General features: G+C 50.5%; 4 protein-coding genes across 24 annotated transcripts in view; 2 read left to right on the top strand and 2 right to left on the bottom strand.

Moving 5' to 3' along the window:
* PCNT (pericentrin) overlaps positions 1 to 5,418 on the bottom strand; it is an 85,717-nt gene extending 80,299 nt beyond the window's left edge. For 10 of the 15 annotated variants that reach the window (XM_084872199.1, XM_084872202.1, XM_084872211.1 and 7 more), the window contains exons 1-2: positions 5,226 to 5,390; positions 1,984 to 2,187 (exon numbers count right to left, since the gene is read on the bottom strand). In XM_084872199.1, the coding sequence (XP_084728325.1) occupies positions 1,984 to 2,187; positions 5,226 to 5,282 (261 nt within the window). In that variant the 5' untranslated portion in view covers positions 5,283 to 5,390. Of the gene's footprint in view, positions 1 to 1,983; positions 2,277 to 5,225 lie in introns of those variants that run through there. The other 5 variants (XM_084872206.1, XM_084872209.1, XM_084872200.1 and 2 more) reach the window with 2 other exon arrangements.
* Positions 5,419 to 9,150: 3,732 nt separating this feature from the next.
* LOC311616624 (uncharacterized protein C21orf58) lies at positions 9,151 to 20,876 on the top strand. Its single transcript, XM_084872232.1, has 8 exons — positions 9,151 to 9,409; positions 10,826 to 10,886; positions 11,285 to 11,358; positions 12,507 to 12,674; positions 13,779 to 13,890; positions 18,980 to 19,119; positions 19,364 to 19,596; positions 19,959 to 20,876. Exons 1-8 carry the CDS (start codon positions 9,350 to 9,352, stop codon positions 20,008 to 20,010), a joined length of 900 nt encoding a protein of 299 aa, XP_084728358.1. The 5' UTR covers positions 9,151 to 9,349; the 3' UTR covers positions 20,011 to 20,876.
* Positions 20,370 to 27,539, bottom strand: YBEY (ybeY metalloendoribonuclease). Of its 7 annotated transcripts, none has more exons than XM_084872236.1 (6): positions 27,478 to 27,539; positions 26,600 to 26,863; positions 24,764 to 24,892; positions 23,655 to 23,723; positions 22,123 to 22,230; positions 20,370 to 21,554 (listed from the first exon to the last, which is right to left on the bottom strand). In XM_084872236.1, exons 2-5 carry the CDS (start codon positions 26,807 to 26,809, stop codon positions 22,144 to 22,146), a joined length of 495 nt encoding a protein of 164 aa, XP_084728362.1. In that variant the 5' UTR covers positions 26,810 to 26,863; positions 27,478 to 27,539; the 3' UTR covers positions 20,370 to 21,554; positions 22,123 to 22,143. The 7 variants fall into 7 exon arrangements, with proteins under 7 accessions (XP_084728362.1, XP_084728359.1, XP_084728363.1 ...); XM_084872233.1 differs by lacking the exon at positions 27,478 to 27,539 and adding an exon at positions 27,308 to 27,386; XM_084872237.1 differs by lacking the exon at positions 27,478 to 27,539 and adding an exon at positions 27,308 to 27,372 and having other exon boundaries at positions 26,600 to 26,858.
* The window catches only part of MCM3AP (minichromosome maintenance complex component 3 associated protein), a 37,494-nt gene continuing 37,194 nt past the window's right edge, over positions 27,536 to 27,835 (top strand). The window contains exon 1 of the mRNA XM_084872224.1: positions 27,536 to 27,747. The gene's annotated coding sequence lies outside the window, so the exon portion shown is untranslated. The remainder of the gene's footprint in view (positions 27,748 to 27,835) is intronic.

Below are 27,835 nucleotides of genomic sequence, written 5' to 3'. Positions count from 1 at the left end.
TCTCATGATTTTGAGTCAAATTCTGCCCTTATCTGCCAGCTTTCCAGCTAATTCTAGCAATTAGGGAATACTCACAATTATTTTTGATTTTTTTACAGAGAGGAAGGAGAGGGATAGAGAGTCAGAATCATCGATGAGAGAGAATCATCGATCAGCTGCCTCTTGCACACCCCCTACCGGGGATGTGCCCGCAACTAAGGTATATGCCCTTGACCGGAATCGAACCCAGGACCCTTTAGTCCGCAGGCCAACGCTCCATTCACTGAGCCAAACCGGTTTCACAATTATTTTGAAAGATAAACAATCCAATCAAAATATGGGCAAAAGAGCCCTGACCGGTTTGGCTCAGTGGATAAAGCATCGGCCTGCGGACTCAGGGCTCCCAGGTTGATTCTGGTCAAGGGCATTTACCTTGGTTGGAGGCACATACCTAGTGGGGAGTGTGCAGGAGGCAGCTGATTGATGTTTCTCTTTCATCAATGTTTCTAACTCTCTATTCCTCTCCCTTTCTCTCTGTGGAAAATCACTAAAATATACATTTTTAAAAAATGGGGAGTGGGGAAAGGGCAGAGGGTGGGGTGGGAACCTGGTGGAGGAGAGCAATGGTGGGGGGGGGGGGAACATTTGTAATAATATGAACAATAATAATTTATTTTTTAAAAAATGGGCAAAGGACCTACATAGACACTTTTCAAAAGAGAACATATAGAAGGCCAAGAGACATATGAAAACAGGCTCAAAGTCACTAATGATCCAAGAGATGCAAATCAAAATGACAATGAGGTACCATCTCACACCTGTCAGAATGGCTATCATCAATGAATCAACAAACAACAAGTGCTGGCAAGGACGCAGAGGAAAAGGAACCCTCTTCCATTGCTGGTGGGAATGCAATCCCAGTGGAAAACAGTATGGCATTTCCTCAAAAAATTAAAAATGCAACTACCATTTGATCCAGTAATACCACTTCTAGGAATATATCCCAAGAAAACATAAACACCAATCAGAAATGATATATGCATCCCTACATTCATAGCAGCACAATTTACCATAGCTAAGATTTGGAAACTGCCTAAATGCTCATCAACAAATGAGTGGATTAAAAAACTATGGTACTTCTACACAATGGAATACTACGCTGCTGTAAAAAAGAAGCAAAATTCCAGATTTGTAGGTGGTATAGGTGATAATCATTTTTTTCCCGTAAGGCATGCCAGATACATCAGGATTCTGAGTCAAATTCTGCCCTTATCTGCCAGCTTTCCAGCTAATTCTAGCAAACACCTAAATCTGCACCTGCCCAGTTGCACACAGTAGGGAATACCCCACATTTCAAAGCCCCTTATCTATAAGGCACACAGGAAGAAACTTCAAGGAGAACCCACTCACAGTTGACGCAAGGCCTAGGAAAGCCACAGAGGGCCAGCATCCTAAGTAATCTCAATGCCCTAGTCTGCTTCCACTCACCCCCTACACCCGACCTTTGCAGCTCTCAGGACCTTGAGCAACAGAATGTGGTGCCTCCTCCAGCAATACCACCTTTCCACACCTTCACCCCCTTCCCTCCTCTTCCCATGTTCAGCAAGAAGGAAAAGGACAAAGAATGACAGTAGGTGGATTTGAAAACAGGTGACAGAGTATCATAGTTTAAGTATCCAAAGAAAACACCTGTTGGAGGGGATGATGCACACAGCCACACCCGATGAGCTCATACTTATAAAACTTCCATCACCAAAGCAAGCACCAACACTGACACTGCCTTCAAACAGTCAATCCAAAATTCCTCACAATCATACAAAGATAAAACATCAGGGAAAAACAAAACACAAAAATATACTCTCTTTTTGTAAACTAAACTAAAATAAAACCCTCTTTTCCCATATTTGAGATGCAAAAACAAACTAAAGACCACCTTTTGTAAATTACACTAACAATAACTAAAAGATGAGCAAAATATGAAAACATAATGCTGAGAAAACTTACCTGAGCTGCTGCTGCCCCATCAGGGGTGTCACTGCATGATGCGGCTTTGCAAACGCCCCCTCCTCCCAGGAGCCCACGGTCCTCGTTGGCTACCGGACTCTCCTCCTGGACAGGCGCATCGACAGTCGCGCTCTTCCTCTTCGCCGTCTTTTTCTTCGAATGCGCACAGTCACCTTTTGCTTTTCTCTGTCGGAAGTGAGCAAGCTGTGCAAAAATGTAGAGAAGTAGTAAAGACAAAGGTAAGTGAGGAAAATGTAGCAGCACCACAAAGTCAGCAGGCTGGTGGGGGACATGAGGCTCTGGGGCTGGCTCAGTCCACTTGGCCACACCTGGCCAGATTCACATTAACCAGCAGATCTCTCTCCCACACACACTGCCTTCATTAATTCCTCTGATGCCAGGATCTAAGCTCAGAATTATATCCAAAGAGTCTAGATTGAAGACTGTTAATTATGCCTGTATACAGACAAAAGAAAGCAAGACAGCCGAGTGACAGAACAGCTTTTCTAGCCATGGAAAATTTACAGAAAAATAGTATTTTAAAAAGAACAGCTACTTAAAAAACTGATTGCTCAATCAAGGCATGTTTAAGGTTTAAAACCATGTCATAGCTAAATCTCTCCCTTTTATCCCCATTTCCCCCTAATTAAGAAAATATATAGCCTAGCCAAAATTTCCTAGGCATGGATTCTGAAACCAGTACAGAAATAGCAAATAATTAATTAATTAAGCCAGGTCAATCTAGCATCCTTCTTTATGGAATCAGATGTTCTAGTTTTCATGACACAGCTCACCAAAGCACCAGGGACTCCACAGAATGTCGCCCATCATAAGGCACAACCCAGCTCATTCCGTCCTCAAGTCTGGGGGTTTCAGACTCTGATCACACATACCCTCTCCCACTAACACCTTATTTAAAAGGTATGAGATCTAACATCAGTTTTTCACTGATGTCATAAAAGGGGACATCTGTTCCTTCAAATGACAACTGTGGTCATAAAAGCAAATGCATTTAACAAATGTTTGTCCACAATTCCATGGACACAGGAAATTACACTAGGCATTCATGTGAGAAAAGCTATCAAGGACAGACAGTGCCCTCAGAACCAGCCTCATCTATTTAATTTAATTTTAATTCATTTGTTTTATGCCACACTCCATCCAAATTGCCTTCCTGCATCACAGTCTTTGTTTCTGGCCTGTGTTTGCCCAACAAGAGGCATATTGTTTCTCTCCAGATGAGGTTCATCACCACCCTCAATGCTCCTTCAAGCACATTTACTCACATTTACAAACCACGGCAAGCTCAGGAATACAGTGTTAAAACTAGGCTCACTTTCATCTCCTGTGTGTAACAAGCACAAGCAAAGGGAGCAAAAAACAGGCCACAGAACTCCCTATTCAAATCCTACTCAGTAGTTTCACCTTCACAAGAAGCATGAATTGGGCCACACTGTCCTATTCCTTATCCTGCCATTAGACACTGCTGTCCTGTCACTGCCTTACACCAATCACTGTGTTCTGAATGGTTTCTTTAATGCAGTGGCCCTTGGTTTTCTCAAGGGAAGGAACTAGCAATGAATACCTCCTCCTAGCTAACCCCTATGAAATCGCCACAGTTTGGCCATATCTGACCTCAAACACAGCAACTTCATGTGGCTCTCCTTACTACTAGCTGGCACTGTACAGGCTCTCATTCTTTCATTCCTGACAGAGCAGGTAACTTCCAACAGCCAGAATGGGGTGGGGCCGGAGTCACAGCCAACATGCCCAAGCCTGTTCCACTCTAACTCTGAAGCCCAGGTATATTCAGCATGTACTGTAATCCCCACAACATGCCCCCCAAGACAGTAAATACCAGAAGGCATTTCTGTGAAAACGTTGGCAGAAGAGAAGTGATAAAAGCAAGCCTGCAAACACATGACTCCAGGACCAGTGAATTCACTTGGGCATCATCCACAACCCTAGGATAAAGCACTGCCCCCAGGAGGTTCGGCAGGGTGTCTATAGCTTCCCTGGGAATCCATCATTGTGGGCGGGCCCCAGGCACCTCCATCACTTCACCTGCTCAAGACGGTCCACCTGGGCCCAAACAGCAAGGAAGCAAGGACAGGAGCTTCTGGCCCTAGCTGGTTTAGCTCAGTGGATAGAGTGTCAGCTTGCAGACTGAAGGGTCCCAGGTTGGATTCGGATCAAGGGCACATGCCAGGGTTGCGGGCTTGATCCCCAGTAGGGGGTGTGCAGAGGGCAGCGGATCAATGATTCTCTCTCATTGATGTTTCTACCTCTCTCTCCCTCCCTCTTTCTCTCTGAAATCAATAAAAATATATTAAATAAATAAATAAATAACAGGAACTTCTGGGCCCCGGGAATAAACAGTAGGTCAGCGGGAGGTAGTATTCTGCGATGTAAAAGGTCTCCTGAAACAACACTCGGAAACCTTTTCATATTTAAATAATACCGCAGAATTCCAAGTAACATGAAAATCTGCATATGTAGTTTTAAACGGATGGAAGCAGGCTTGAGCCCTAAGAATCGATCCTGTGTCCCCCCCAGGAACTGCAAGTAAGTCACAGGTCCTAGAAGTCGTCCAGGAAGCCTGAGCCGTGACGAGGTGGAGCCGCAACAGGTGCAGCTGTGCACAGGTGTGCAGGGGTGCCCCTTATTGGCTGTGCAGGAGAACCAGGGCACAGGAGGTAGCGAGAGCGCCCTTCCCTTCACTACCCGCCTGCCCCTCACTTTCTGTTGGGGTCAGGATGTGAGTGGGCAGTGAGGGACGCGGCGCGTTCCTAAGCCACACCAGTCCGTTAGGGCGTCTGGAGACCTGGCGGAGACTACACCGCGAATCCAAGAAACAACGCCACGCCAGGCTCCCGGGAAACAAGGGAGGGGGGCCGGGCAGAGCCCCCCACCCACCTGCACCCGCCCTCCCGGGCCAACCACAGCCGCCACGCCCCTCGAGTCCCGGCGTGCCCTGCGCGCGACATCTCAGAGAGACACCAAGCGTCCCCCGCCGCTGATTGGTGGCACCGCGGCAGGGGCGGGGCGGGGCAGAGGGCGGCGGATTCAAGATGGCGGCGGCCAGTAGGTGGCTACCATCCGAGTGGACAGAGAGGGCAAGAGTGCGGCGGCAGCCTCCGCCTGACCGCATTCGCTCCTGGCTGGGTTGGTGGCGGGCCCTGGGTCCCCCCCCCTTAGGATCCCGCACCAGGGTAGCGGGAGGAGTCGGCGCTGTCGTTTACCTTCGCTCTTCCGGCCTCCACCTTTCTGCGCCGCTGCTCCTGTTCATCTTCTTCCATCTCCCTCCGGGCCTCCCTCGCGGGCCTCCCGGGAGGTGACGGAGCCGACACGGTGCTGCCTTCGCTCTATTTACACTCCCTCCCCCTCGCCCGGGCTCTCCCTCCCCCGCGACAACTGTCACGCAGACGTAAGCCCGCCCCTCCCCGGGCCGGCTTCGCCGCCAATCAGGGGTCACGTTCCTGCCCTCGCGCACGCGCGCTCAGAATGGCGCGGCCGGCCTGGAGCTCCGCCCCTGCCTCTTGCGCGCCACCGATTGGCGCGGTGACGCCCCAATCAGCGGAGCGCGGTGGTCTCGACCTGGCTGTGGTTGGTCGATTTTAAAAGGGGCCGGGGCACCGCCTTGTCTGCGCAGTGGGCTGGCATGCTGAGTATTCTCGTTCCGCCGAATCCGGAGTCAGCTCCTATGCCAAAGCCTTTGGACCAAGCGTTGCCGTCACTTTCATCCTGTTGTTAGATGTGGACCCCTGGGGAGTTGAGACCTACCCCTAAAGGAGCCGGTGCGCTGGCAGAACCCACTCCACCTTCCTCTTCAAGGAAGGACTTCAAGGCCGGCTTCTACCCCACGATCACCCAGGGAGCAGTTCCTAGAACCCGCCTCCTTTGTCTGGGAAGCAGTGACTACTGTGCTTCTGTCTGTGGTCTGAGCTGCAGTGGGCATCTCACGTCTCGTTCCTGCTGTCCTAGATACCCTCACCCTCATTCCTCGGAACTGAGCCCTGGTCACTGAGCCCTTCTTCGCTGGAATGTTTTTTGTTGTTGTTCATTTCACAGACAGCAAAATTACTTGGGTCCTTTCCTATACCGTATGTCCCTTCCCTATTGTAAGACTTCGCTTCTACCTCCTTGCCTACGGGCATCTGGACTGAAGGAGCCCACGTGCCAGGGCAGTCAGTTAGGAATTCGGTGGGGATCTGGGTTAGGACCTTTAATCACAGCCCAGAGTTGCAGGTACAGGTTGCTACTGGGACTGGCGCTACTCGTGGACAAGTGTATTCTTACTGGAGACAGTCCCAAATTGAGGTCGGAGTTCATGTGTCTACCCCCAGCTTATAGCTCCTGAGTGATGCAGCATAGGATTTAACTAGAGCGTCCCCCAGTCATGGGTCCGCTCCAGCATCTCTGCCATAAAACAGTCCCCTGGATCAAAGAATGTTAGTGAAACAGGCCAGTAAGCCAGGACAAGCAGAATAGGGAAACTGAGACCAGATAGTTATACAGCAGTTTGCAGCCCTTTAGAAAAATCAAGATGGCAAGTAATTACAGCCATCTAGTAAATCCTACTTTCCCTAAACCAGGACACATAAGAGTAAATGGTTTGCACTTCTCCCCAACCAGAGAATAAATGGCTTAAATCAGCAGTCGCCAACTGGTGAGGTCTGAAAGGTTGGCAACTGCTGGCTTAAATCACCCTACTCAGGGAGACAGCAGAAGTCCGATTCTGTAGCCCATGGTGTGTAGTAGGGAGGACGGTGCCATGGAACAGAAGTTTTGCCAACCACACCCAAGGGCAGATGAAGTTAAAGGAATAAATCTCATTTGAGTACATCAGCATAAAGCTGATGGATGTTCTATTGAAATTCTCCCCCAAGACCAACCCTGAACTCCCAGCCTTTAAAACCCCTCAAAGGGCCAAAGCCGGTTGGGCTCAGTGAATAGAGCTTTTGGCCTGCAGACTGAAAGGTCCCAGGTTCGATTCCAGTCAAGGGCATGTACCTTGGTTGCAGGCACATTTCCAGTGGAGAGTTTGCAAGAGGCAGCCAATCGATGTTTCTCTCTAACTCTCTATCCCTCTCCCTTCCTCTCTGTGAAAAATCAATAAAATATATTTAATAAATAAATAAATTAAACCCTTCAAAGGTCCCAGTGCTTTGTGCTCTCTCCCAGGTCCAAGCCCGTGCCTCTCCCCCATCCTTTCCCCAGAGGGTGCATCTCCTAAACTCTAAGGGACCCCACTAGGCTTGCAACCAGGGCAGCAATGGGCAGTGGTAGTTCATTCCAGATAAACCTGTTGAGTCTGTCCCTAAGGCCTCCCTTTTTTTTTTACTTAGTGAGGCAAAGCAGACCAGCCCAGGTGCATTTCCCCAGCCCTTCTTTGTTTCATTGTCCACAGCTTTGATAAATGTCCTCTAAAATTCAGTGGACTTGTGAAATTTTCCCTGCATGAATTCAAGAACCCACACACTACAGGCTAGTCCTAGGCAGACCTCTTCAGTAACATTAGGAAGGACCCGACCCCCCAACTCCCATGCTAATGGGGAGTTCTGTAGAGAGGGGCATGCTGAGGCCCTGCAGACAGGAAAGGAAAACCCATACCTGAATTGCTGTTAGGACAATCTTTGGGATGAGAAACATCTTTGGATGAGAAACTGATGCTTCTTCCTCTCTCTCTCTCTCTCTCTCTCTCTCTCTTCTCCCCCCCCCCCCCTAAAAAGAGCAATGGGAAAAAAATCCTCAGGTGAGAATTGAAAAAAAAAAAGAAGAAGAAGAAGAAGAAGGAAATGAAGTATGGACTTTTAGTTAATGATAATGTATCAATATAGGTTCATTAATTATACCAAATGTGTCATACCAATATAAGATGTTAATAATTGGGGAGCCGTGTGTGGAACCTTTCTGTACTATCTTCTCAATTTTTCTGTGAATCTAAAACTGTTCTTAAAAAATAAAATTTGGCCCTGGGAGGTTTTGCTCAGTGGTTATAGCTTCAGCCTGTGGACTGAGGGGTCTCGGGTTCAATTCTGGTCAGGGTTGTGGGCTCAACCAGTGATGGTTCTCTCTTATCATTGGTGTTTCTATCTCTCCTTATCCCTTCCTCTCTGAAACCAATAAAAAAAATTTTTTTTAAGAAAAGGTTTGTTTTATTGTAAACTGCCAAACAAGTTCACACTCCCTAGGATGTATATATACCTAGAGTCACCTCCTTAGCTACCTTGAGTTACTAAGTTAACAAGTTTTTGTACACACTCAGACCTGTTAGAACATGGGGGTATGATACATATAAAACCTAAAGACTGAAGGGCAACTTAAGGGATTTTAGCCCAATTTTAGCCACCTAATGCAAGTTCTGGGTTGGCTGCATTGAGGAGAGGGCTGTAAGGTGTGGAGCCCTGCCCCTACCCCCGCCCTGGACTTGGTCACCGCTCCATGTCAAACCTGTTCTATCTCTTCATCAGTTCGGTTGACCCATTGTAAACCTGGAATGGAAAGCCAAGGGAACGAACAACCACACCCTCTGTTCCATGGAGCCCTGCCCTTCCTACCACACCACTGACCACTAAGGCCTTCCTTGCTGGTCAGAGCCTCCCACTCACACCTGCCCCAGATGTCCCCTCCACATAGCTGCCAGGACGCCCATCACTGCCATGGCAGGGTCCCTTCCTGGCCCTCCCAGCACTAGACTCATGTCCTGCCCAGTGGGATGGGGGCCCAACCTGTGTCCCTTGAGGGGCCAGCTCCCTGGTGCCGCCCAGAATTTCCTGAAACCCTCAGATAGCTGGTGCCCAGGCTTTGTCTTGCTCAGAGGGTGCCTAGGAGCAACCAGGGGCCTGCTGGCCTCCTGGAGGTCATAATGCAGAGTGCAGGCTCCTGAACGGAGGGTAGGTGGGATGGCTGAACCCTCCCCACAGCCTCACCCTCTTCTGGGCTCCCTCACCCAGTGGGGACCATGTATGGTGGGGCTGGCACTGTCCTCCCGCCAGGACCCTGCTCTGCCCCTCTGGCCCCAGCTGCTGCCCATGTTTGCCCTCCCAAGGAGCATGCCTGGCCACACCTGGGAATGGTAGTGTTTGCAGGCAACCCCTGGGTAAGGAGTGGGCGGGGCCTGGGAAAGACTGCGAAAACCTGGCAACCTGGGGCCTCCCTGTCGGCTGCGTCTAGCAACTGCCTTGGCGATGCCAGTGTTGGCTGCAGACACTGCAGTCCAGGGAGATGTGGGGCCCTCCCGCTCCCTGGCAGAGGCCGGTCTCCACACTCCTTCATTGACGGCAGGGCTGAGGCCGCTTCTCTGCAGATAACTGGCAACCAGGGAGGGAGGGGCCTGCCGCGCCCCCTCTCCCCACGTCCTGGGATGCTGGATTCCACTGTGGCCGATCAAATGGCCCGGCTGACCCTGAAACTCTTGGAGAAGGTAAGACGGACGGGCAGTCGTGTTTTTAATACCTGCTTAGCTTATAGGAGTGCAGCTTTAAAGGGTAAGATATTCTTGTGAGTGCTACCGCTTCCCAGCAAAACCCTCTCCTATGGATTTTATTTATTTTTCTTTTTTTGTTCTCCCCCACTCCCTCCAGTGGATTTTAGCCTTGTAATGGACTGTGGTTTCTTGAGTTTTCTTCTTTGCGTTCATACAGAACAAGTAGGTTCTTCTGGCCGGGACCGGTTTGGCTCAGTGGATAGAGCATCGGCCTGCGGACTGAAAGGTCCCGGGTTCGATTTCGTGCAAGGGCATGTACATTGTTGTGGGCACATCCCCAGTAGGGGGTGTGCAAGAGGCAGCTGATCGATGATTCTCTCTCATCGATGTTTCTCTCTATCCTTCTCTCTTCCTCTCTGTGAAAAATCAATAAAATATATTTTAAAAAAATAAATAAATAAAATAAATAAATAAATAAAAATAAATAAATAAATAAATAAACAAATAAAATAAATAAATAAATAATTTTTTTAAAAAAGTAGGTTCTTCTGGCAGTTTCCACAGCCAGGACACAGGCACACACCTGCGGCCAACACTTCCAGGGCCCCACCAAGGTCCCCTGAGGATCCTCTGGGCTTCAGTGTTTAAGGCAGGGGTGGGGAACCTTTTATCTGCCAAGGGCCATTTGGATATTTGTAACATAATTCGCTTCATATGAGTTTGTGTTGCTATGAGAAAAGCTCCTATATTTATTGAATTTCAAGTCTCACTTGTGGTTGCCTTGGCAGGGCCAGACCGCTTGATTTCACAGGCCTGTTGTAGGACCCACAACCCCTGGCCTGGGCCTGGGCAGAGGGACTGGGGGACCTGTCATCATACCAGACTTCTTACCTCTGAGAGTCCACATGAGCCTCAGAGACCACCGAGCACAGCAGCTCCTCATGTCCCCGCCTGCTTTGTTCCTCTTCTGCTGACCATGCAGCCCTGCACACACACACACACACACACACACACACACACACGCCCCATCTGCTGGCCCATGGGCTCCTTTGCAGGGGCTAGCAGGGGTTACCCCAGGACTGGCCCAGGTCGCAGTCAGGATGGTCAGGGACAAAGAGCTAGCCTGGGTCTGGCTCTTCACAAAGCTGTCTGGAGGGGACAGCACAGATCAGAGCGCCACCCTCAGAGTCTAAGGAGGAATATGTGCATGTGTGGAGAACGTGACACACTCGCCCTAAGAGAGGATGGTGACCCTGCCACCGGTCCCACCCTCTAGCACCCAGCACTCCCTGCCCCGTCCCCTTCATCTGGGGCATCGGCGGCACAGGCAGGTGCCCACCCCCGCCAGCCTGTGCCCCGCTCACACTGAGCCTGTGCCAGGAACCGGCCCCTGCCACGGTCCCTTCCCCACAGAAACTGGAGCAGCAAAGAGAGGATGTGGAAGGGGATTCTGAGGACCCCCACCTTGTGCCAGGTAAGGGCACCAGACCCACCTTCTGCTCAGGTCCCTCCCTCTTCTGTCACTAGCAAGGCTGTGCGTAATCTGTTCCTTACATCCAGGGTTGAAGGTTTGTTTTATCTTTACAAACACTCTCACCCACCCACACACACATGCACACACACACATACCACACTCACATGCACTTACACACGCATGCACACGGGCAGGCACAATTATACACACACACACACACACACACACACACACACCAAGTGCTCTGCTGAGTGCACCCTCACATCCCACCCTATCACCTTCACCTGTAAGCCCCAGGACAGGGACATCCCTCAGCCCCACTTTCCAAGTGAGAAAATGGGGCCAGGTCTTGGCGGATGCGGCCGAGGTGTCCTGACGGGCCTGCACATTCTCTCCAGGACATGAGGACAGGCCGGATGCAGCCCTGCAGAGCGCCCTGAGGAGGAGGAAGGACCTTCAGCAGAGACTCTGGGTAGGCCGCAGCAGCCTGGGCCCAAGCTGTCTGTGGCTGAAACAGCTGGCCACCACACTCAGACCCTCGTGGGGAGCGGAAATGGGGGAAGTAGGGTGGAGACTGGAGGATGGGAGTGGGGTGTGTGAGGTGGGAATGGGGGTGGTCATGTCTTTCTGGACTCAGTGCCAGTACTCTGAGTTTTGTGATTTGTGAACTGCGAGCAGCTGAGATTTCACGCCTGGGGCGCTGGGAACATGCTCTGTCTGTGGCCTGGGCTCTGACAGGCATGCGATTGGCCGGGCCACCTGCCCTGGTGGCACATTGTCCAAGCAGGAAATGCTGAGTAAAGGGCTCACTTCCTACAGGAAGTAGAAGCCCAGAGGCTGGTACCCCAGCAGCAGGAAGGAGTGCCCCAAGTCCACACAAATAGTTCCGATAAATGTAGCACTTATAGCAAAGGGGACACGGAGGCAGCCAGAACCAGAAAGTAGTTCATATAATTTGGTAAATTTCAAAAGAAGCGGTAGTCTTAGGCCCTGCTTTCAGGCCTGGCTCCAGTCCTAGGGCAGTGATGGAGACTCCAGGTGTCCCACTCGGGCCAGCCACCAGGGAAGAGCCCAGGGCACACCTCCCACCCCAGATTTGGTGGCTGCCCCTCTGAGCAGAGTTTCTCTCTCTCTCTCTCTCTCTTTTTTTTTTTAAATTTATTTTTATTGATTTTTTACAGAGAGGAAGGGAGAGAGATAGAGAGCTAGAAACGTTGATGAGAGAAACACTGACCAGCTGCCTCTTGCACTCCCCCTACCGGGGATGTGCCCACAACCAATGTACATGTCCCTGACCGGAATCGAACCTGGGACCTTTCAGTCCGCAGACCGACGCTCTACCACTGAGCCAAACCGGTTTCAGCGAGTCTCTCTCTTTTATTTTAATATATATTTTATTGATTTTTTTACAGAGAGGAAGGGAGAGAGATAGAGAGCTAGAAAAGCCGATGACAGAGAAACATCGACCAGCTGCCTCCTGCACACCCCCCACCGGGGATGTGCCCACAGCCAATGTACATGCCCCTGACCGGAATCGAACTTGGGACCTTTCAGTCTGCAGACCGACGCTCTACCACTGAGCCAAACAAGTTTTGGCCAGAGTCTCTCTTGGCGTTGCAGGAACAACACCTCCTGGAAGAGCTCTCCCGCGCCCACGCCCTCTCCTGGACAGGGCCCGGCAGTGGAGCCCGTGGGTCAGCGCTGCCAACAGAGGTGCCCCCTGGCATCTATCCTACCGCCTCCCCACCCCCGCTGCCCCTGGAGCTGCCTCGGGTCATCCAACACTCGGTAGGTCTTCCTCCCGGTGAACCCAGGGGCAGTACCACTGTGGGAAGACTCTGTGCCCACGGAGACCACCCTTCTGCAGCAAGCTCAGCAGCCCTGTGAGTGCTCTGAAGAGGTCGTTTGGCTAAGAGTCCATAGTGGTGCACTTGCCACATCCAGGCACACACAAGGACACCAGGGGCTTGTCTCAGTCATCCTCGCAGGTGCCCTAAGACAGGGCTTTGGGGATTGTAGTCTTGTCCCTGTATAATAGACTAGAGGCCCAGTGCACAAAATTCGTGCACTCGGGGAGGGGGGTTGTCCCTCAGCCTGGCCTGCTCCCTCTCACAGTCTGGGAGCCATCAGGCGGACATCCTTCGTGCTGCCACTAAGGCGGGAGAGGCTCCTGTCACCGCCTCTGTGTTCACCAGCTGTAAGCTCAGCTTCTGGCTGAGTGGCACTCCTCCTGTGGGGGCGCACTTATCACCAGGGGGCAGTTCCTGCTGTCAGTGCATATCAGCGGCTGGTTGTTCCACAGTTCAATTAATTTGCATATTAGCCTTTTGTTATATAGGATGAGAGGCCGGGGTCCCAGGTCCTAACTTCTGCTCTAGGAGTAGAAGTATTAGGGAAATTCAGCATTAGGAGGACCCTGAATTAGGGGAAGAAGTGTTTTAACTCTTTTTCAAAACTTCATAATGATGAGGAGAAGCTTCAGACCTAATTTCAATGCATAAGTTGCAGGGAGGGGTGTGTTTTATGCAAACATTCAATCCTTAAGATACGATGTCATAAGCTAATGCTCAGACTCACATAATTATCTGTTCAGCCATCAATTCAATCTCTAGGGTTAATCAGCAAAGTTCCCCATGGATGGATGGATAGATAAGTATATGGACATGCTGGTGGATGCTTGGATGACTATGTAGATGCATGGGTGAGTGGGTTGGTGGGTAGGTGAGAGAGTGGATGGATGTGTGGATGGGTGGATGTGTGGTTGTTGGGTTGATGAGTGGGTAGGTGGGTTGGTGAGTAGGTAGATGCATAAGTGAGTGTGTGGATAGGTTGGTGCTGTAGCACACTCTCTCCAAAGATGCATTCAGTAGCTAGTCACCTGGTTCTTCCTAGGTCCCCCAGGCTCCTCCCACCATCATTCAGCAGCTACCTCAGCAGCCACTCATCGCACAGATTCCCCCTCCCCAGGCCTTCCCAGCTCAAAGGTCTGGAAGTATTAAAGAAGGTAAGTGTACAATATTAATATTGATGTGGGTTTATGAAATTCCCTACTGAAAGGAAAAATATTTTGTAAGCAGGATAGTCATTTAGAGTCAGCTTCTGGCTATTCAACTGAAGTCACCTGTTACCAACGTGAAAATGGCTTTAACTTTGAGAAATGTTTCCAAGATGGATGTCGCTGAGTGAAGATAAGATATAAAAGGAAGAGGACTTTCTCTGCTAGTGTGGCTCAGTGGTGGAGGGTTGACCCATGCACCAAGAGATCACCAGTTCTATTCCCTGCTCCAAATGAAACTCTCCCAGTCAGGGCACATGCCCAGGTTGCAGGCTTGATCCTCAGCAGAAGACATGCAGGAGACAGCCAGTTGATGTTGTTTTCTTTCATCGATGCTTCTTCTCCCTCTCCCTTCCTCTCTGAAATCAATTAAAAAAAATCTATCTATCTATCTACCTATCTATCTATCTATCTATCTATCTATCTATATATCTATCTACCTACCTATCTACCTAAAAGCTTAAGCAACCATTATGACCAAATGACTGGAACAACCAGTTGCTATGACACGCACTGACCACCAGGGCACAGATGCTCAACATAGAAGCTGCCCCTTGGTGGTCAGTACGCTCCCACAGCCAACCTCCCACAGCCAACATTCTGATCACCTGATCTGGGCTGGGCCCAGGGCTGGGACAGGGAACTGGAGGTGGGTGGCAGCAGACAGGGCCCCTTTCCCAGGGATGCCAAAGGCCTAGGAACCCACCCATGCATGAATTTCATGCACCGGGCCTCTAGTGTTTTTAATAAATAAATAAAAAAAAATTGTGCTAAAAAACACAAAGCATAAAATTGACCATCTTAACCATGTTTAAGTGGTTGAACCATATTCATTAGTATGCAATGATCTTTAGAACTTTCTCATCTCCCCAAACTAAAACTCTGTCCCATTTAACATTAACTCACGTTCCCCTCCCCTAGTTTCTGACACCCACCATCTAATTTCTGTGTCTATGAATATGACTCCTCTAGGAACCTTATGTAAAATGGAATCACACAGCACGTGTACTTTTGTGACTGGCTTATGTCACTGGCATAGTCCTCAAGGTTTATCTGTGCTGTCATGTGTGTCAGAATATCCTTCCTTTTTAAGGCAGAATAAAACCAGAATGAGCTACTACTCTTGCCCACATTTTGCTCATCCCTTCATCCATCCGTGGACACTTGGGTTACTTTAACTCTATCTCAAGAGTTTTAAGTTAATCACATCTGCAAGGTCCCTTTTGCACTGTAATGAAACAGTCACAGGTTCTGGGGATTAGGATGTGGACATTGCTGGGACCATTATTCAGCCCACTGCACTAACCAATCACATTATCTCACAAATTGTGGTGTATTCTTTTTTATTTTATTTATTTACTAGAGGCCCGGTGCATGAAATTCATGCTGGTGTGTGTGTGTGTGTGTGTGTGTGTGTGTGTGTGTGTGTCCCTCAGCCCAGCCTGCACCCTCTCCAATCTGGGACATCCCTTTCATAATCCAGGCCTGCTGGCCCCCAACTGCTTGCCTACCTGCCTGCCTTATTGCCCCTAACTGCTTCTGCCTGCTAACTTGATCACCCCCTAATACTCCCCTGCCAGCCTGGTCACCCCTAACTGCCCTCCCCTGCTGGCCTGGTCTACCCAACTGCCCTCTCTTTCAGGCCTGGTCCCTCCCAACTGCCCTCCCCTGCTGGCCTGATCACCCACAACTGCCCTCCCCTGCTGGCCATCTTGTGGTGGCTATCTTGTGTCTACATGGGGGTGGCCATTTGTGTGTTGGAATGATGGTCAATTTGCATATAGGATTTATATAATAAATTTTATTTATCATATAAGATTTTTATAATAAATCCTCTTTATTATATAGGATTATTATTTGAAAATATATTTTTATTGATTTCAGAGAGAGAGGGAGGGGGAGAGAGAGATGCAAACATCAATGATGAGAGAATTATTGATTGGCTGCCTCCTGCACATCTCCTGCTGGGGATCAAGCCTGCACCTACACATGTGCCCTTGGCTGGAATCAAACCTGGAACCTTTCAGTCCACAGGTCAATGCTCTATCCACTGATCCAAACTGGCTAGGGCTGCATTAAAAAAAAAAAAAAAAAAAAAGATTTTAAAATTGATTTTGAGAGAGAGAGAGAGGAGAGGAGAGAAACATTGATTGCTGTTTCCTGCAGGCCCCCTACCAAAGGTCGGGCATGTGCCCTGACCAGGAATTAAACTGCCAACCTTTCTGTACATGGAACAACACCCAGCCAAGTCACACTGGCAAGGACCAGTGCATTCTTTTTGGGGTTGGATGTTCCAGTTCTTCCCTGCGGGGGTCCTACAGCAGTGCTGCTCTGGACGTAGCCATCTCTGGTGACGGGACGTGCGTGGGGGGCACGTGCTGGGAAGGAGAATGCCCAGTCAGGAAACACTGCCAGGCAGTCTTCCCGAGTGGTGGTTCCCACGTTGAACTTGCCACTGAAAAGAAGGAGTTTCAGTTGCCCACAGCAATTCACCAACACTTTGTTTTCAGATTTTTTCCCATGTTTGCCAATCTGGTGGGCACGAGTAGTAGATCATGCTGGCTTTAATTTGTTTCACCTTTTTATATACAGGTTATTCCCCAAAAAAATGTATATACACTTTAACCGCTCAATTTTGCAAGTGAAATGTACTTTAATAAACATTGCCTTCATAATTACTCAAAAGTGTGTACATACATTTTTTGGGACACTCCATAGTTATTGGCCATTTGATACCCATTTGTGTGACGTGCCTGTTTAAGTATGTTGCCCATTTTTCTTACAGGTTGCTTGCCTCCCATTAATTTATAGAAATTCTTTATATTCTACAACGGGTCCTTTTTGGACATACGTATTACAGATATTAAGTCCTTTTGTGGCCTGCTCTTTCACTCTTAATGTCTTTAGGTAAAGCTCTTACCTTCACTAATAGGTTTTCGGGCTGTCTCCTTTATGGTTAGTGCCTTGGGTGTCCGGTTTGAAGTTTTGACCTGCTCAAGGTCATATGGTCTCACATGGCTGTTTACATTTCACGTTCAGATTCACGATCCATCTGGAGTGGATGTGTGTGTGCGCAGAGTTAGGGATCAACGCTATTTTCTTTTTGCTGTGGCATCAGTTTGATCCGGGGCCATTGACTGAAGGCTCTCCCATTGCATTATCATGTCCCTCAGTCAGGAAGTGTCCCTGTAGCAAACAGGATGTGTCCATTTCTGTGCTCCTGTGTAATGTCATCTTTTCACTCCTGACTCTCTCAGTGGGAGTCCTGGGGGCCTGACTGTTAAGTGTCCCCTCAGAGCCTCCCACTGCTGCTGGTGGGTGGGGTCTGCCCCAGCCCAGGCACACACACAAGTCTCCTCCAGGGCCTGTCCCAGATGGGGCCGCCAGACAGCCTCTCCAGCTATATATCATGCAGGGTCAGAGTTCCCACAGCTGTGCTGCTGCAGGGAGCTGGCTCTGGGTCTGCACCTCCCATCGTGCCCCAGCCCTGTGGCAAAACCTGTGTTAGTCAGGGCTCTGTAGAGAAACAGAACAGCCGAAGCCTGTTTGGCTCAGTGGATAGAGCGTCCGCTTGCGGACTGAAGGGTCCCAGGTTCGACTTCGGTCAGGGGCATGTACCTTGGTGGCAGGCACATCTCCAGTAGAAGGTGTGCAAGAGGCAGCTGATCAATGTTTCTAACTCTCTCTTCCTCTCTGTAAAAAGTCAATATATTTTTTTAAAAAGAGAAAAAGAAACAGAACAATAGGATGTGTATACAAAAATAAAGGTGCGTTTTAAGGAATTGGCCCGTGCAATTATGGAGGCCTGGTTAGTCCAAAATCTGCAGGGCAGGCTGGCCCACTGGGGACCCGGGGGAGAGTCTCCGTTGGAGAGGGGAGGCTGTTGGCTGGGGTCCTGTGTCCTGCTGAGCCCCTGCCCCTGGGCCTCCAGGCTCCTGTTTGTGTGCCTGGGAGTATGAATGGTCCTAGCAGACCTGCCTTCCTTTGGGAGCCTGACAGAGCCTGGAGGAAATGCCTAATTTCCTGGACCTCGCTGCTGTGGAAACAGGCCATGTTTACCTCTCACACTGGTAAAATTCACACATTTCATAGTATCCAGAGTTGGTGAGCATATCCTGGAGCTGCCGTAACAAAGCACCACAAGCCAGGTGGCTGGAAACCACAGAAATCTACTGTTACAGTGGAGGCAGAACCATTGTTCCAGGGCCATTCTCCCTCCAGGGAGGGTCCTGCCTCTTCCAGCGGTGGCTCCAGGTGTCCTCGGCTATAGCTCAATGGCTCGTCTCTGTCCATGTCTGTGTTCCCCTTTGGTCCTCGTCTCCCTCTGCCTGTCTCTTAGAAACACACTTGCCCTGGGACTTGGGCCCCTTCTGGATAAGCCAGAGGGATCTCATCTCAAGATCCTCCATTACATCTGCAAAGACCCTTTTTCCAAAGAAGACCATGTTTTTTGTTTTTTTGTTTTTTTGTGTTTTTTAAAAAAAATATATTTTATTGATTTTGTTCAGAGAGTAAGGGAGAGAGATGGAGAGCCAGAAACATCGATGAGAGAGAGTCATCGATCAGCTGCCTCCTGCACACCCCCCACTGGGGATATGCCCGCAACCAAGGTACATGCCCTTGACCGGAATCAACCCCAGACCCTTCAGTCCCCAAGCCGACGCTCTATCTGTTGAGTCAAACCGGTTTTGGCCAAAGAAGACCATGTTCTGAGGTCAGGGGCCACCACACAGTCCCCCGATGGCCTTGAGAAATCTGCTACAGGAAGGCAGGAGGAGCCACCTCCTAGGAGCCCAACTGGACACCGTCCACACACTCTATAGCACACACACCCTCTGATCTGGAAATTTCAGGTCTGGGAATGTGACCCCACCCCCCACCCCACACACACCCACCCACCCAAGAGGAACAGATACCTGTAACACCCTACACCTGTTGCAACAAATAGGCTGCTCTAAAGCTCTGTTCTCAGGTGAGACCCCTGACGGGCGAGCCCTGTGTGTGTGACCGAGCCTCTCCTCCCTCCCCACCCTTTTAGACATGGTGGAGATGATGCTGCTGCAGAACGCACAGATGCACCAGGTCATCATGCAGAACCTGATGCTCCAAGCTGTGCCCCCAATGGCCCCTGCTCCCTCCAGGGGGCCGCAAGCCACACCCCTGCCCCCCACCCTGCAGGTAGGCCCAGCCTGGAGCAGACGCCAGGTAAAGGAGGCCACCCAAGCAAACACTTCTGGAAACTGAAAGCTGCTTCCTTGGGATGAGTGTTCCCTCCTGACCCCTCATGTCTTCCCCCTACTTCCCTGCCCTTCCTGGGCTCTGAGGCCACCCGAAGTCAGGAACGGGAGTGAGGGTGGGGGAAAGAGGGATGCCTGCAGCAGCAGGTCACTGTGGGAGTGAGCTGGTGTCTGTGCTGTCCCAGAGCCTGCAGTGGCCTCACCCCACTGGGCTGCGAGCTGAGAGGCAGAAGCAGCCGTCCTCGGTGCACCATCACCACCACTATGCGCCCCCAGCCCCGCTGCAGGCGGCCCCTGGCTCACCCGTGGCTTACTCCGCGTGGCCCTCGGTGGTCTCCGCCACCGCCCTCCCACCGGCCGCCAGCTTCCTGCCCACCGTGCGCCACGTGGCCGCCCCCTCTGCCGCTGCCCTTAGCACGTAAGGATCCCGGGACCCCGTTGCCCTTCCTCACCTCTACTGAGAGGCCAGTGGACGTGGGTCTCTGTCAGGTCCCCAGGCTGCAGAGGGAATTGGGAAAGGGGCCTGGAAAGGCCCTGCCATCTCCTGAGGGACACAGGTGGGACCATAGAGGCCCCCACCCCACCCCCATCACCACAGCTGGGAACCCCACGGCAACCTCCTGGGGAAGCTGTGTGCAGCTTGGGCCATTTGTCTAACCCAGATGACCCTGGGCATGTCCAGTCCAAGCGTGGCTGCGAGGGCCCCTCCTGATCCCCAGAGCAGAGCTCACCTGCCCGTGCGGGGCAGTAATCTCATCCAGACTCTTGCCTTCCCTCTAGGGCTGTGCCTGAAGGTTTCCTGCCTGCAGCCGCTCCAGCTCCGGGCCAGTGAGCCCCACGGTCCCTCTTCCTTTAGGGACGTGGCCAGAAAAACCAGGTGGAAGCCTGACAGTGGTCCCCGGCCGCTGAGATCAGCAGGGATGTTGTCAGAAAAGATGCCCAGCAGCCACAGGAAGAAGATCCATAGCATAACAGAAACCTTCCTATGGGAGACAGCCCCGAGGCGAGGGAGGAAAGCAGGCGCTGAGACTGTGATGTGCCGCCCTGGGAGGAAGCACTGGTGACGGGCAGATCCACCCCCGGCCCGGCCTTTCTCCTGTGAATAAACTCGCAGAGCTGCACGCGACTCCTGAAGAGGCTCCTCTGGTTCTGTTGGGTTTCTCACCTGAAGAATCTGTTACCTTTACTCTTTTTTTAAAAAAAAAATGTTTTATTGATTTTAGGGAGAAAGGGAGTGGGATGCAGAGACAGAAACATCGCGTGGCTGCCTCCTGCACAGCCTGCACCCAGGCATGTGCCCTGACCGGGAATCAAACTGGTGGCCTCTTGGTTCATTGGCTGATGCTCACCCACTGACCCACACCCCTGGGCTGTTACCTTGACTCTCTCTGTACTTTCTGTTACTCTTTTCCTTTGGTGGGGTTATGTTCTCCTGCTTTTTATATGGTTTTCCTGTAAATGCCATTTTTGAGTCGTAGCATGCTTCCATGGCTCCTTTTAGGGTCCATCAGCTGGTCCCCCAAGTTCCTCAGGAGCAGGAGCACTGTCTTTGCACCCTCGGGTTCTCCAGGAGGATGTCGGGAGGAGGCACGATGCCTGCTTCGCCGCACACAGGTCCCCTCTGGGCTGCGTCAGGGCCGAACCGTCCCACAGCCCAGTCTCTTGTTAAATGCACCAATTAAAGGTCTGGCCATAGTTCCTGTTTTCAGATTAATTTTTTTCTAACATGGCTTTGGTTTTATTTCTCCACGTTATTAACAGAGGGAAGGCATCTGGCAAGTCCACTGTCTTTGGATAATCTGGTAAACTGGAAAAACTCAGCTCCGTGCACCACCTGAGCAGGGGGAGTCACATGGGAGTCACGTGGGAGTCATGTGAAGAGTCTCTTGGGGGTGCCTGGTGCTCATGAGGGCACATGGAGGGACGAGACCAGTAGGTCTCAGGACCCCGTCAGTCTCTCAAAAAGGATTTCAGAGCCAAGAGCTGTGTGATCACAAGCAGGCCATACGCAGCCAACGGTGACTCAGGAATGTCACAGACTCAAGTCCTTATTACCCCTGAGAGCTGGGGGAAGTGCAGACTGAGACAGGCCACAAATCCAGTGGGAAATGTGTTGTAACACCCTAGTTTTCATGTTTCTAACCTGTGTTAGAGGGGAAACCAAATTCTCAGAATTGCAGTATCCCTGGTTGTTGGGGCCAAGAAGGATCTGAGAGGCTGTGTTACTGCCGTGACCTCCTGGAACTCCCTGTGTTGTGGTCACATCCTGACCTGACAGGTTCAGGTGACAGCTGGCTGGCTAGGTGCCTGTCCTTCCATCATCTGCTCCCACATGTATTTCCCCAGGCCGCTTGTTTCATCCTCCTGGGTGGTTGGCTGCAAAGCGGGGAGAGAAAAAGGTTTCATTACCAAAGGCAGAAACCCTGGGAGGGGCAGGTTAGATGCCCTAAGAGTTTAGAACTGTTTTGTGTTTTTTAAAAATATATATATTTTATTGATTTTTCACAGAGAGGAAAGGAGAGGGATAGAGAAAGAGAAATATCGACGAGAGAGAGACATCAATCAGCTGCCCCCTGCACCACCACCCCCCCCCCCCCACTGGGGACGTGCCCGTAACCAAGGCACATGCCCCCAACCGGAATCGAACCTGGGACCCCCCAGTCCGCAGACCAACGCTCTATCCACTGAGCCAAATGGGTTTCGGCAGTTTAGACCTGTTTTATCAAAATACTGAAAATAACATGTCCGCTGTGTTCTAAGTAAAGACGTGAATGGAGATTTCCCCTGTACTTTAGGAAATAGTTCCACTCGTGGGATTTAGCCCCGGCATGGGCATTGACCAGCCCTCCGTGTGGGGAAGCCTCTGATCCTCGGGACCCACGGGGAGGGGTCAGCTCCCGCCCACATGGTGTCCCTGTGTCCCGGAGGGTCCCTCAGGTACTACCTGCGTGGTGGGCCGTGCTCCTCAGAAGAGGTCCCTGCTCAGGGGCTGGAGCCTGGCCCCCGTGCGCCGGCGCAGCTCCTCGAGAACCTGCTTCTCCTTCTGGTACATCTGCAACGAAGGAACGAAAACCAGCCCTGGACTTGCCCAGCTGGCCTTGCTGCTCGGGCCCTGGGGCGTCCCTGGCTCGGCCCAGGGTCCCCTCCTCGGCATATCCCCTCCCTGAGGCCCGTGTCCCCGAGGCTATGGCATGGGGAGCCTTGGCCATCGGCTTCCCTCAAGGATCTGCTCATGGGTGCCCAGCACCTGTGCACAGGGAGTGCCAAAATGCTGCCCGCAGGGTGAACGATGGAGAAGGCAGGAGAGGCTGTGGGCTGGGCAGAGGGGGTGATCTTGGGTAGGTAAGAGGAGAGCCTACTTGGGGTCACAGGAGAATAGGTGCAGGACACAGGGAGGGAGGGTGCAAATGGCTCCTCCAGGGGGGCGGGGGGGCAGGGCGGTCAGGGCTCGGAGGGCTGGGATCCCTGGCAGATTGCACACACTGAGACTTAGACCTGTTAGATGTAGAGGTGGAGGGCTGAGGAGGAAGGGGCGAAGGGCCACAGTAGGGCCGGCATCTGACCGGAAGGGGAGGTGGAGCCAGGGTGAGGCTGGTGTGGACCTAGGATGGCCGGGGGACAGTGCGCCAGGGACTTCTTTTGTGAATGAAAAAGTTTCTTAGGCCTTTCAGAGGATCTGACTACTTGACTACAAATACAGTTTGAGTTTATTAAACACAATATGGTTTGTATACCAACATGGACCTTAAAACACAGGTAAACATTGCACCCTTCGAGGAAGCCAACTGCTCCATAACTTATCAGACACCTGCATTTTAAATCTTGTTCGAAACTAATAAATAGCATTACAGTTTCTCTCGCGAAGATGTTGTAACTTTAAGCCATCAGAATTTTTTTTTTTTTTATGATATACAGTGAAAATTTTTATTATTTATTTTTTCATTTTTTTATTAAGGTATATATGTGTACATATCTTACCATTGCCCCAAAGCCATCAGAATTTCATGGAATTTTTAGAATTCAGCCTCTCTGTTCAGACTTTCAATAGTGAGTGAATAATACAGTTCACAGCATTTGGGGGCCCACCATTTAAAACAAACATTGTAGCCAAAACCGGTTTGGCTCAGTGGTAGAGCGTCGGTCTGCGGACTGAAAGGTCCCGGGTTCGATTCCGGTCAAGGGCATGTACATTGGTTAGCGGGCACGTCCCCAGTGGGGTGTGTGCAAGAGGCAGCTGGTCGATGTTTCTCTCTAATTGACGTTTCTAGCTCTCTATCTCTCTCCCTTTCTCTCTGTAAAAAATCAATAAAATATATATATTTTTAAAAATAAAACAAACATTGTAAAACTTTTAAGAAATAAACATGTATAAAATTCCTATTTTACTGTTTTTTCCAATTTTGGTTTTCATCGACTGCAAGGGGCAGGCCGGGCAGCCCTGGCTTGTGTGTGTGTGTGGGGGGGGGGGGCACCTACCTTCTGCCACGTGGCCTCTGTGTTGTGTGTGAAGCCCAGTAGATGACAGAGCCCATGAGTGGCAGTCACCTGTGGGTACAAGCAAAAAGCTGCCTCAGGGGCTGACCATGACCATGACCAGGCCAGGAGCCAGGGGAGGAGGAGGGCAGGGAGAGCTGAACCCACATCCGGTGGGCGGTCAGGAGCCCTCCTCTGGGCTCAAGCAGGGCTTCCGGAGTCGGTGGCAGCAGCACCGAGGGGGTGAGTGGGCAATGAGAACATGGGCGGGGCTCAGAACACATCAGGTAGACCAGGGGCCCGTCAGGGATGTGAAGATAGGATCTCTGGGGTAGGGAGGGTCAGTCAGTGATTATTTCCTGAGGGGACACCTGCTTCTCAGGGCAGAGGGAAGGGTCGGAGGAGTGGTGAGATATGGAGGATAAGGGGGTAGTTGGAGGGTACTGAGGGCTATGAGAGGGTGCCTACGTGCAGTTGGAGAGTGGCTGGCTGGTCCTGTGACGGGGAATGAGGGTCCCTCCAAAACCTGCTCACACTGAGTCTCACGTGGAAGCACTAGGACACCCCCCCAAACAGCACCTCATATTTCAGGGTGTGGCTATTTAGCCAAAGGAAGACCCCTCCATGGAATCCTTGGGGAAGTTAAAATATGACTCTATCACGCTCAGTACTTTCAGAACTGCCCCCCACTTTTTTAATATAATAAGCTGAGGACAGATCTGGAAGGCCCTGGATGCTAGAATTTTGTCCACTTTGGGCAGTTTCCTAAGAAGCTTATTTAGCAAGCCTGCGTTATCTACACAGCCTGCTGAGCTCGAGGTAAAAGCTAAATCAAGGTCACTACTGGGAGTTTCCCTTATTTCATATCTCAGTTATGGAGAAACTCCCTGTCCTCTTCCCGTCCTTGGCACTGGCACAGGGCACGCAGATCCCACTCCGCCATCTTCCTCGCTGTGGATCTCCCTCTCGGTGGGTCTCCCTCAATAACCCTTGTTCTTCCCGTGGGCATAGTGTGGACGCAGGTGGCCCGTCGCCAACCTCTTTATGGCCAGGATGAAGGACACGGTATTTCTTTGCTAGGCAGACCCTGTCATTGGAGCATCCCTACTCACAGTCAGGATGTCATAGTAATCTTCATTTTCTTTGCATTGCTGGAAGATATACTCCACTCCTAGGAAAATGTCCCCCAGGTTATAGTCATCTGGAAAATCAGGCTGGGGAATTTCACCTGCTTTCAGATTCTGCAAAGGAGGGAACAGATTGTGAGAACAGGGCCTCAGGAACACTAACCGGACGGCAGGCCTACAGACTTCATCCTGGAAGGCATTGTCCTGACTAGTCCAGAATGGGGGCGGGAGACCACAAAGACACTACACACAAGTGACTTAACGATGTTTCCACCTTGCCGAATGATTTTTCTTTCCATTTCTTTCATCCTTCCCAATGCACACTCACCCAGATTATGTCTAGAAGTTAAATCAAGATCAACCAAAGGACTTGTGTGCATGCATATGGGCCTAGCCAGTGGCCATGGACAACAGAGGGGTGGGGGCATATCGATAATTGTGGAGGGGTTTGGGATGGGAATGGGGGGATGAGGACAATTATGTGATACCATAATCAATAATATTAAAAAAAAAAAAAAAAAACTAAAAAAGAGAGTAGAAGTTAAATCACCACACTGATATAGTTTTATATTTCTGTTCTTTCCTCCTGGTATTTTGTCCTAAATAGCCTTTCACATTTTATTTACCGTAAAGACCATGAGCACTGGTCCATGTAGTTGAGTTCAGTTCACAGTAAGCCAGGAACCTATGGCTGCATATTTATTTAGTATTGTTAATGGTTTTTTGTTTTTTTTTTCCCATTAAGGAAAAGAAGTGAACTTTAAAAACAATTAAATTCTTTATTGTTGAAAGTATGATATATGTCTCCCATTTCCCCCATTGACTGCTTCCCAGCTGCTCCCAGCCCCCCCAGGACATGCCCTCACCCCCCTAATGTGTGTGTCCATTGGTTATGCTTATATGCATGCATACAAGTCCTTTAGTCCATCTCTTACCCTCCCCCTCTTCACCCTCCCCTGCCTTCCCTCTGAGGTCTGGCGGTCTGTTTGATGTTTCTTTTTTCTTTTTTTCTATTTATTGATTTTTTTACAGAGAAGAAGGAAGAGGGACAGAGAGCTAGAAACATGGATGAGAGAGAAACATCGATCAGCCGCCCCCTGCACCCCCCCTCCACCCGGATGTGCCCGCAACCAAAGCAAATGCCCCAGACTTGAATCGAATCTGGGACCCCTCAGTCCCCAGACTGACGCTCTATCCACTGAGCCAAACCAGTCTCGCTGTTTGATGTTTCTATGTCTCTGAATCTATTTTTGTTAATCAGTTTATGTTGTTCGTTGCTAGTATATTCCACAAATGAGATCATGTGATACTTAATAAGTAAACATTTTAATGTATTTTTATATTATGCATTTAATATTTATAGTCTTCCTTCTCTGGTTTATTTCTGTGGGTGTGACACTAGTGGATTGAAGTCTGTTGCCAAGATACTTTCCTATTTAGGCTGCTACTAACCCTTGTGTAAAGCCCTGAATGGCTCATTTGCATAACTTCAAGTGACCTGACAGCTATCACAAGTTTGTAAAAATATTTACACAAGTCTCTTCTTTTATTCTGTGTTATTTAATTTTTAACCATACATATTCATTACTGATTCACACTCAAAACTGCTAATTCACTCATTCCATTAGGTGGGGAGAGGGGAGCTCAATCCCCTTTTCTCCTCCAGAAATGGGCATTGATCAATAAGGTTGATCTCTACTGTTGTGTATATTGTGGAAGTTTTCAAAATAAAACTAAAAAATCATGTCTGTAATATAAGTAACACAGGAACTTTACACTGAATGGTAGGCTAGACAAGGCGAGGAGGAAAATACTTTTTACCTCATGAAATGGAAAAGAAAGCACATCAGTTGGGATGTTTTTCTGCCTGTAGATCCTGTTGATGTGCTGAATACTCTTGTTGTCAACACAGATGATCCCCAGGTCGAATTTCTGGACTCCTAAAATACTCCTGACTATCTCCATCCTCTGGCGGAGCGGCACTCTCCGGAGGGGGATAGCTCGCTGCAGGTTTCTGAGCACCAGACTCATTTCAGGAGGACAACCGGGGCACTTTAAAAAACAACGTCTGTAAAGGGACCTGCGCTTTAAGTTCAAGAGAAGACAAATCAGTCCTAGAAAGGGCAACACGCACACACAATCAAGTCATTTTACTTGGTGCAATTCATTGGCAAAAAAAAAAATTACAGGAATTTACATTTTACCATAAGAAAAATATAAAAATGAAGGTCTATAACACGACGCCAGAGTCAGGCAAGCCAGAATGGATCACAGTAGCCACGGGAAATGAAGGCTGGTGGAGGGGAAGGGACGTTAATAGTGCAAGCGGGTGAGCGGGGTCGGGGCAGTGGAAGTGGAGGAGGGAAGGGTAGAATGGGGTGGCTGGCCGGATCCAGGGCTTCCCCAGGGACCGCTCAGCGCTGACCCTGGGCAGCACGCGGGTGGGCTGACGTCCCCCAAGTAAAGTTCAAAGAGAAGAAGCCAACCGCGTATGTATGGAGGGCGAAGCCTGCAGACCCAAGCCTCTACCCCACGCACCGGAAGCCCCACCGCCGCCGCTCAGCCGGAGAGCGGAACCCGAGCTTGGAGGCCCGCGGGCGGGGTCGGATTGCTCAGGTAGGACCGGAAGTCGGTCCGCCACTGTTTTGGTCCGCGGCCCGCGGGGAAGTGCTGCTTCCGGTGGTCTTGGTCTGCGCTACCGGCTAGGAGCGGAGGTGCCCCGAAGCAGCGGCAGTGTCCCTGAGCCGGACCGGACCTTGAGCGCTGCGCGGGGGTCTGAGCCGCGAGGAGGATCCCCCTCCCCCTCTCGCCGTTTCCGACCCCGCTTCGCGCAGATAGCTAACAGGGCGGGACGGCGAGGCGCCGGGCCCAGGGTGCGGCCTGTGCGGGGACCTATGGAGCCGCCTGCTAGATGGGGTCGTCGTGATGCTCAGCTCCAGCCCCTCCCGAGTCTAGGGCGGCCTCTCCACGTGAGTACTCGACCTCTATCATTTTATTTCTGTATCTGGAAAGAGTATTTAGTGCTAAGGTTACTCGGAGAATAACTGAAATACCGAT

Source organism: Pipistrellus hanaki (genome assembly GCF_964339955.1).
Source record: "Pipistrellus hanaki genome assembly, chromosome: 2".
NCBI lineage: Eukaryota > Metazoa > Chordata > Mammalia > Chiroptera > Vespertilionidae > Pipistrellus > Pipistrellus hanaki.
The sequence above is the reverse complement of the archived record's forward strand: the minus strand, read 5'-3'. Positions and strand labels throughout refer to the sequence as shown.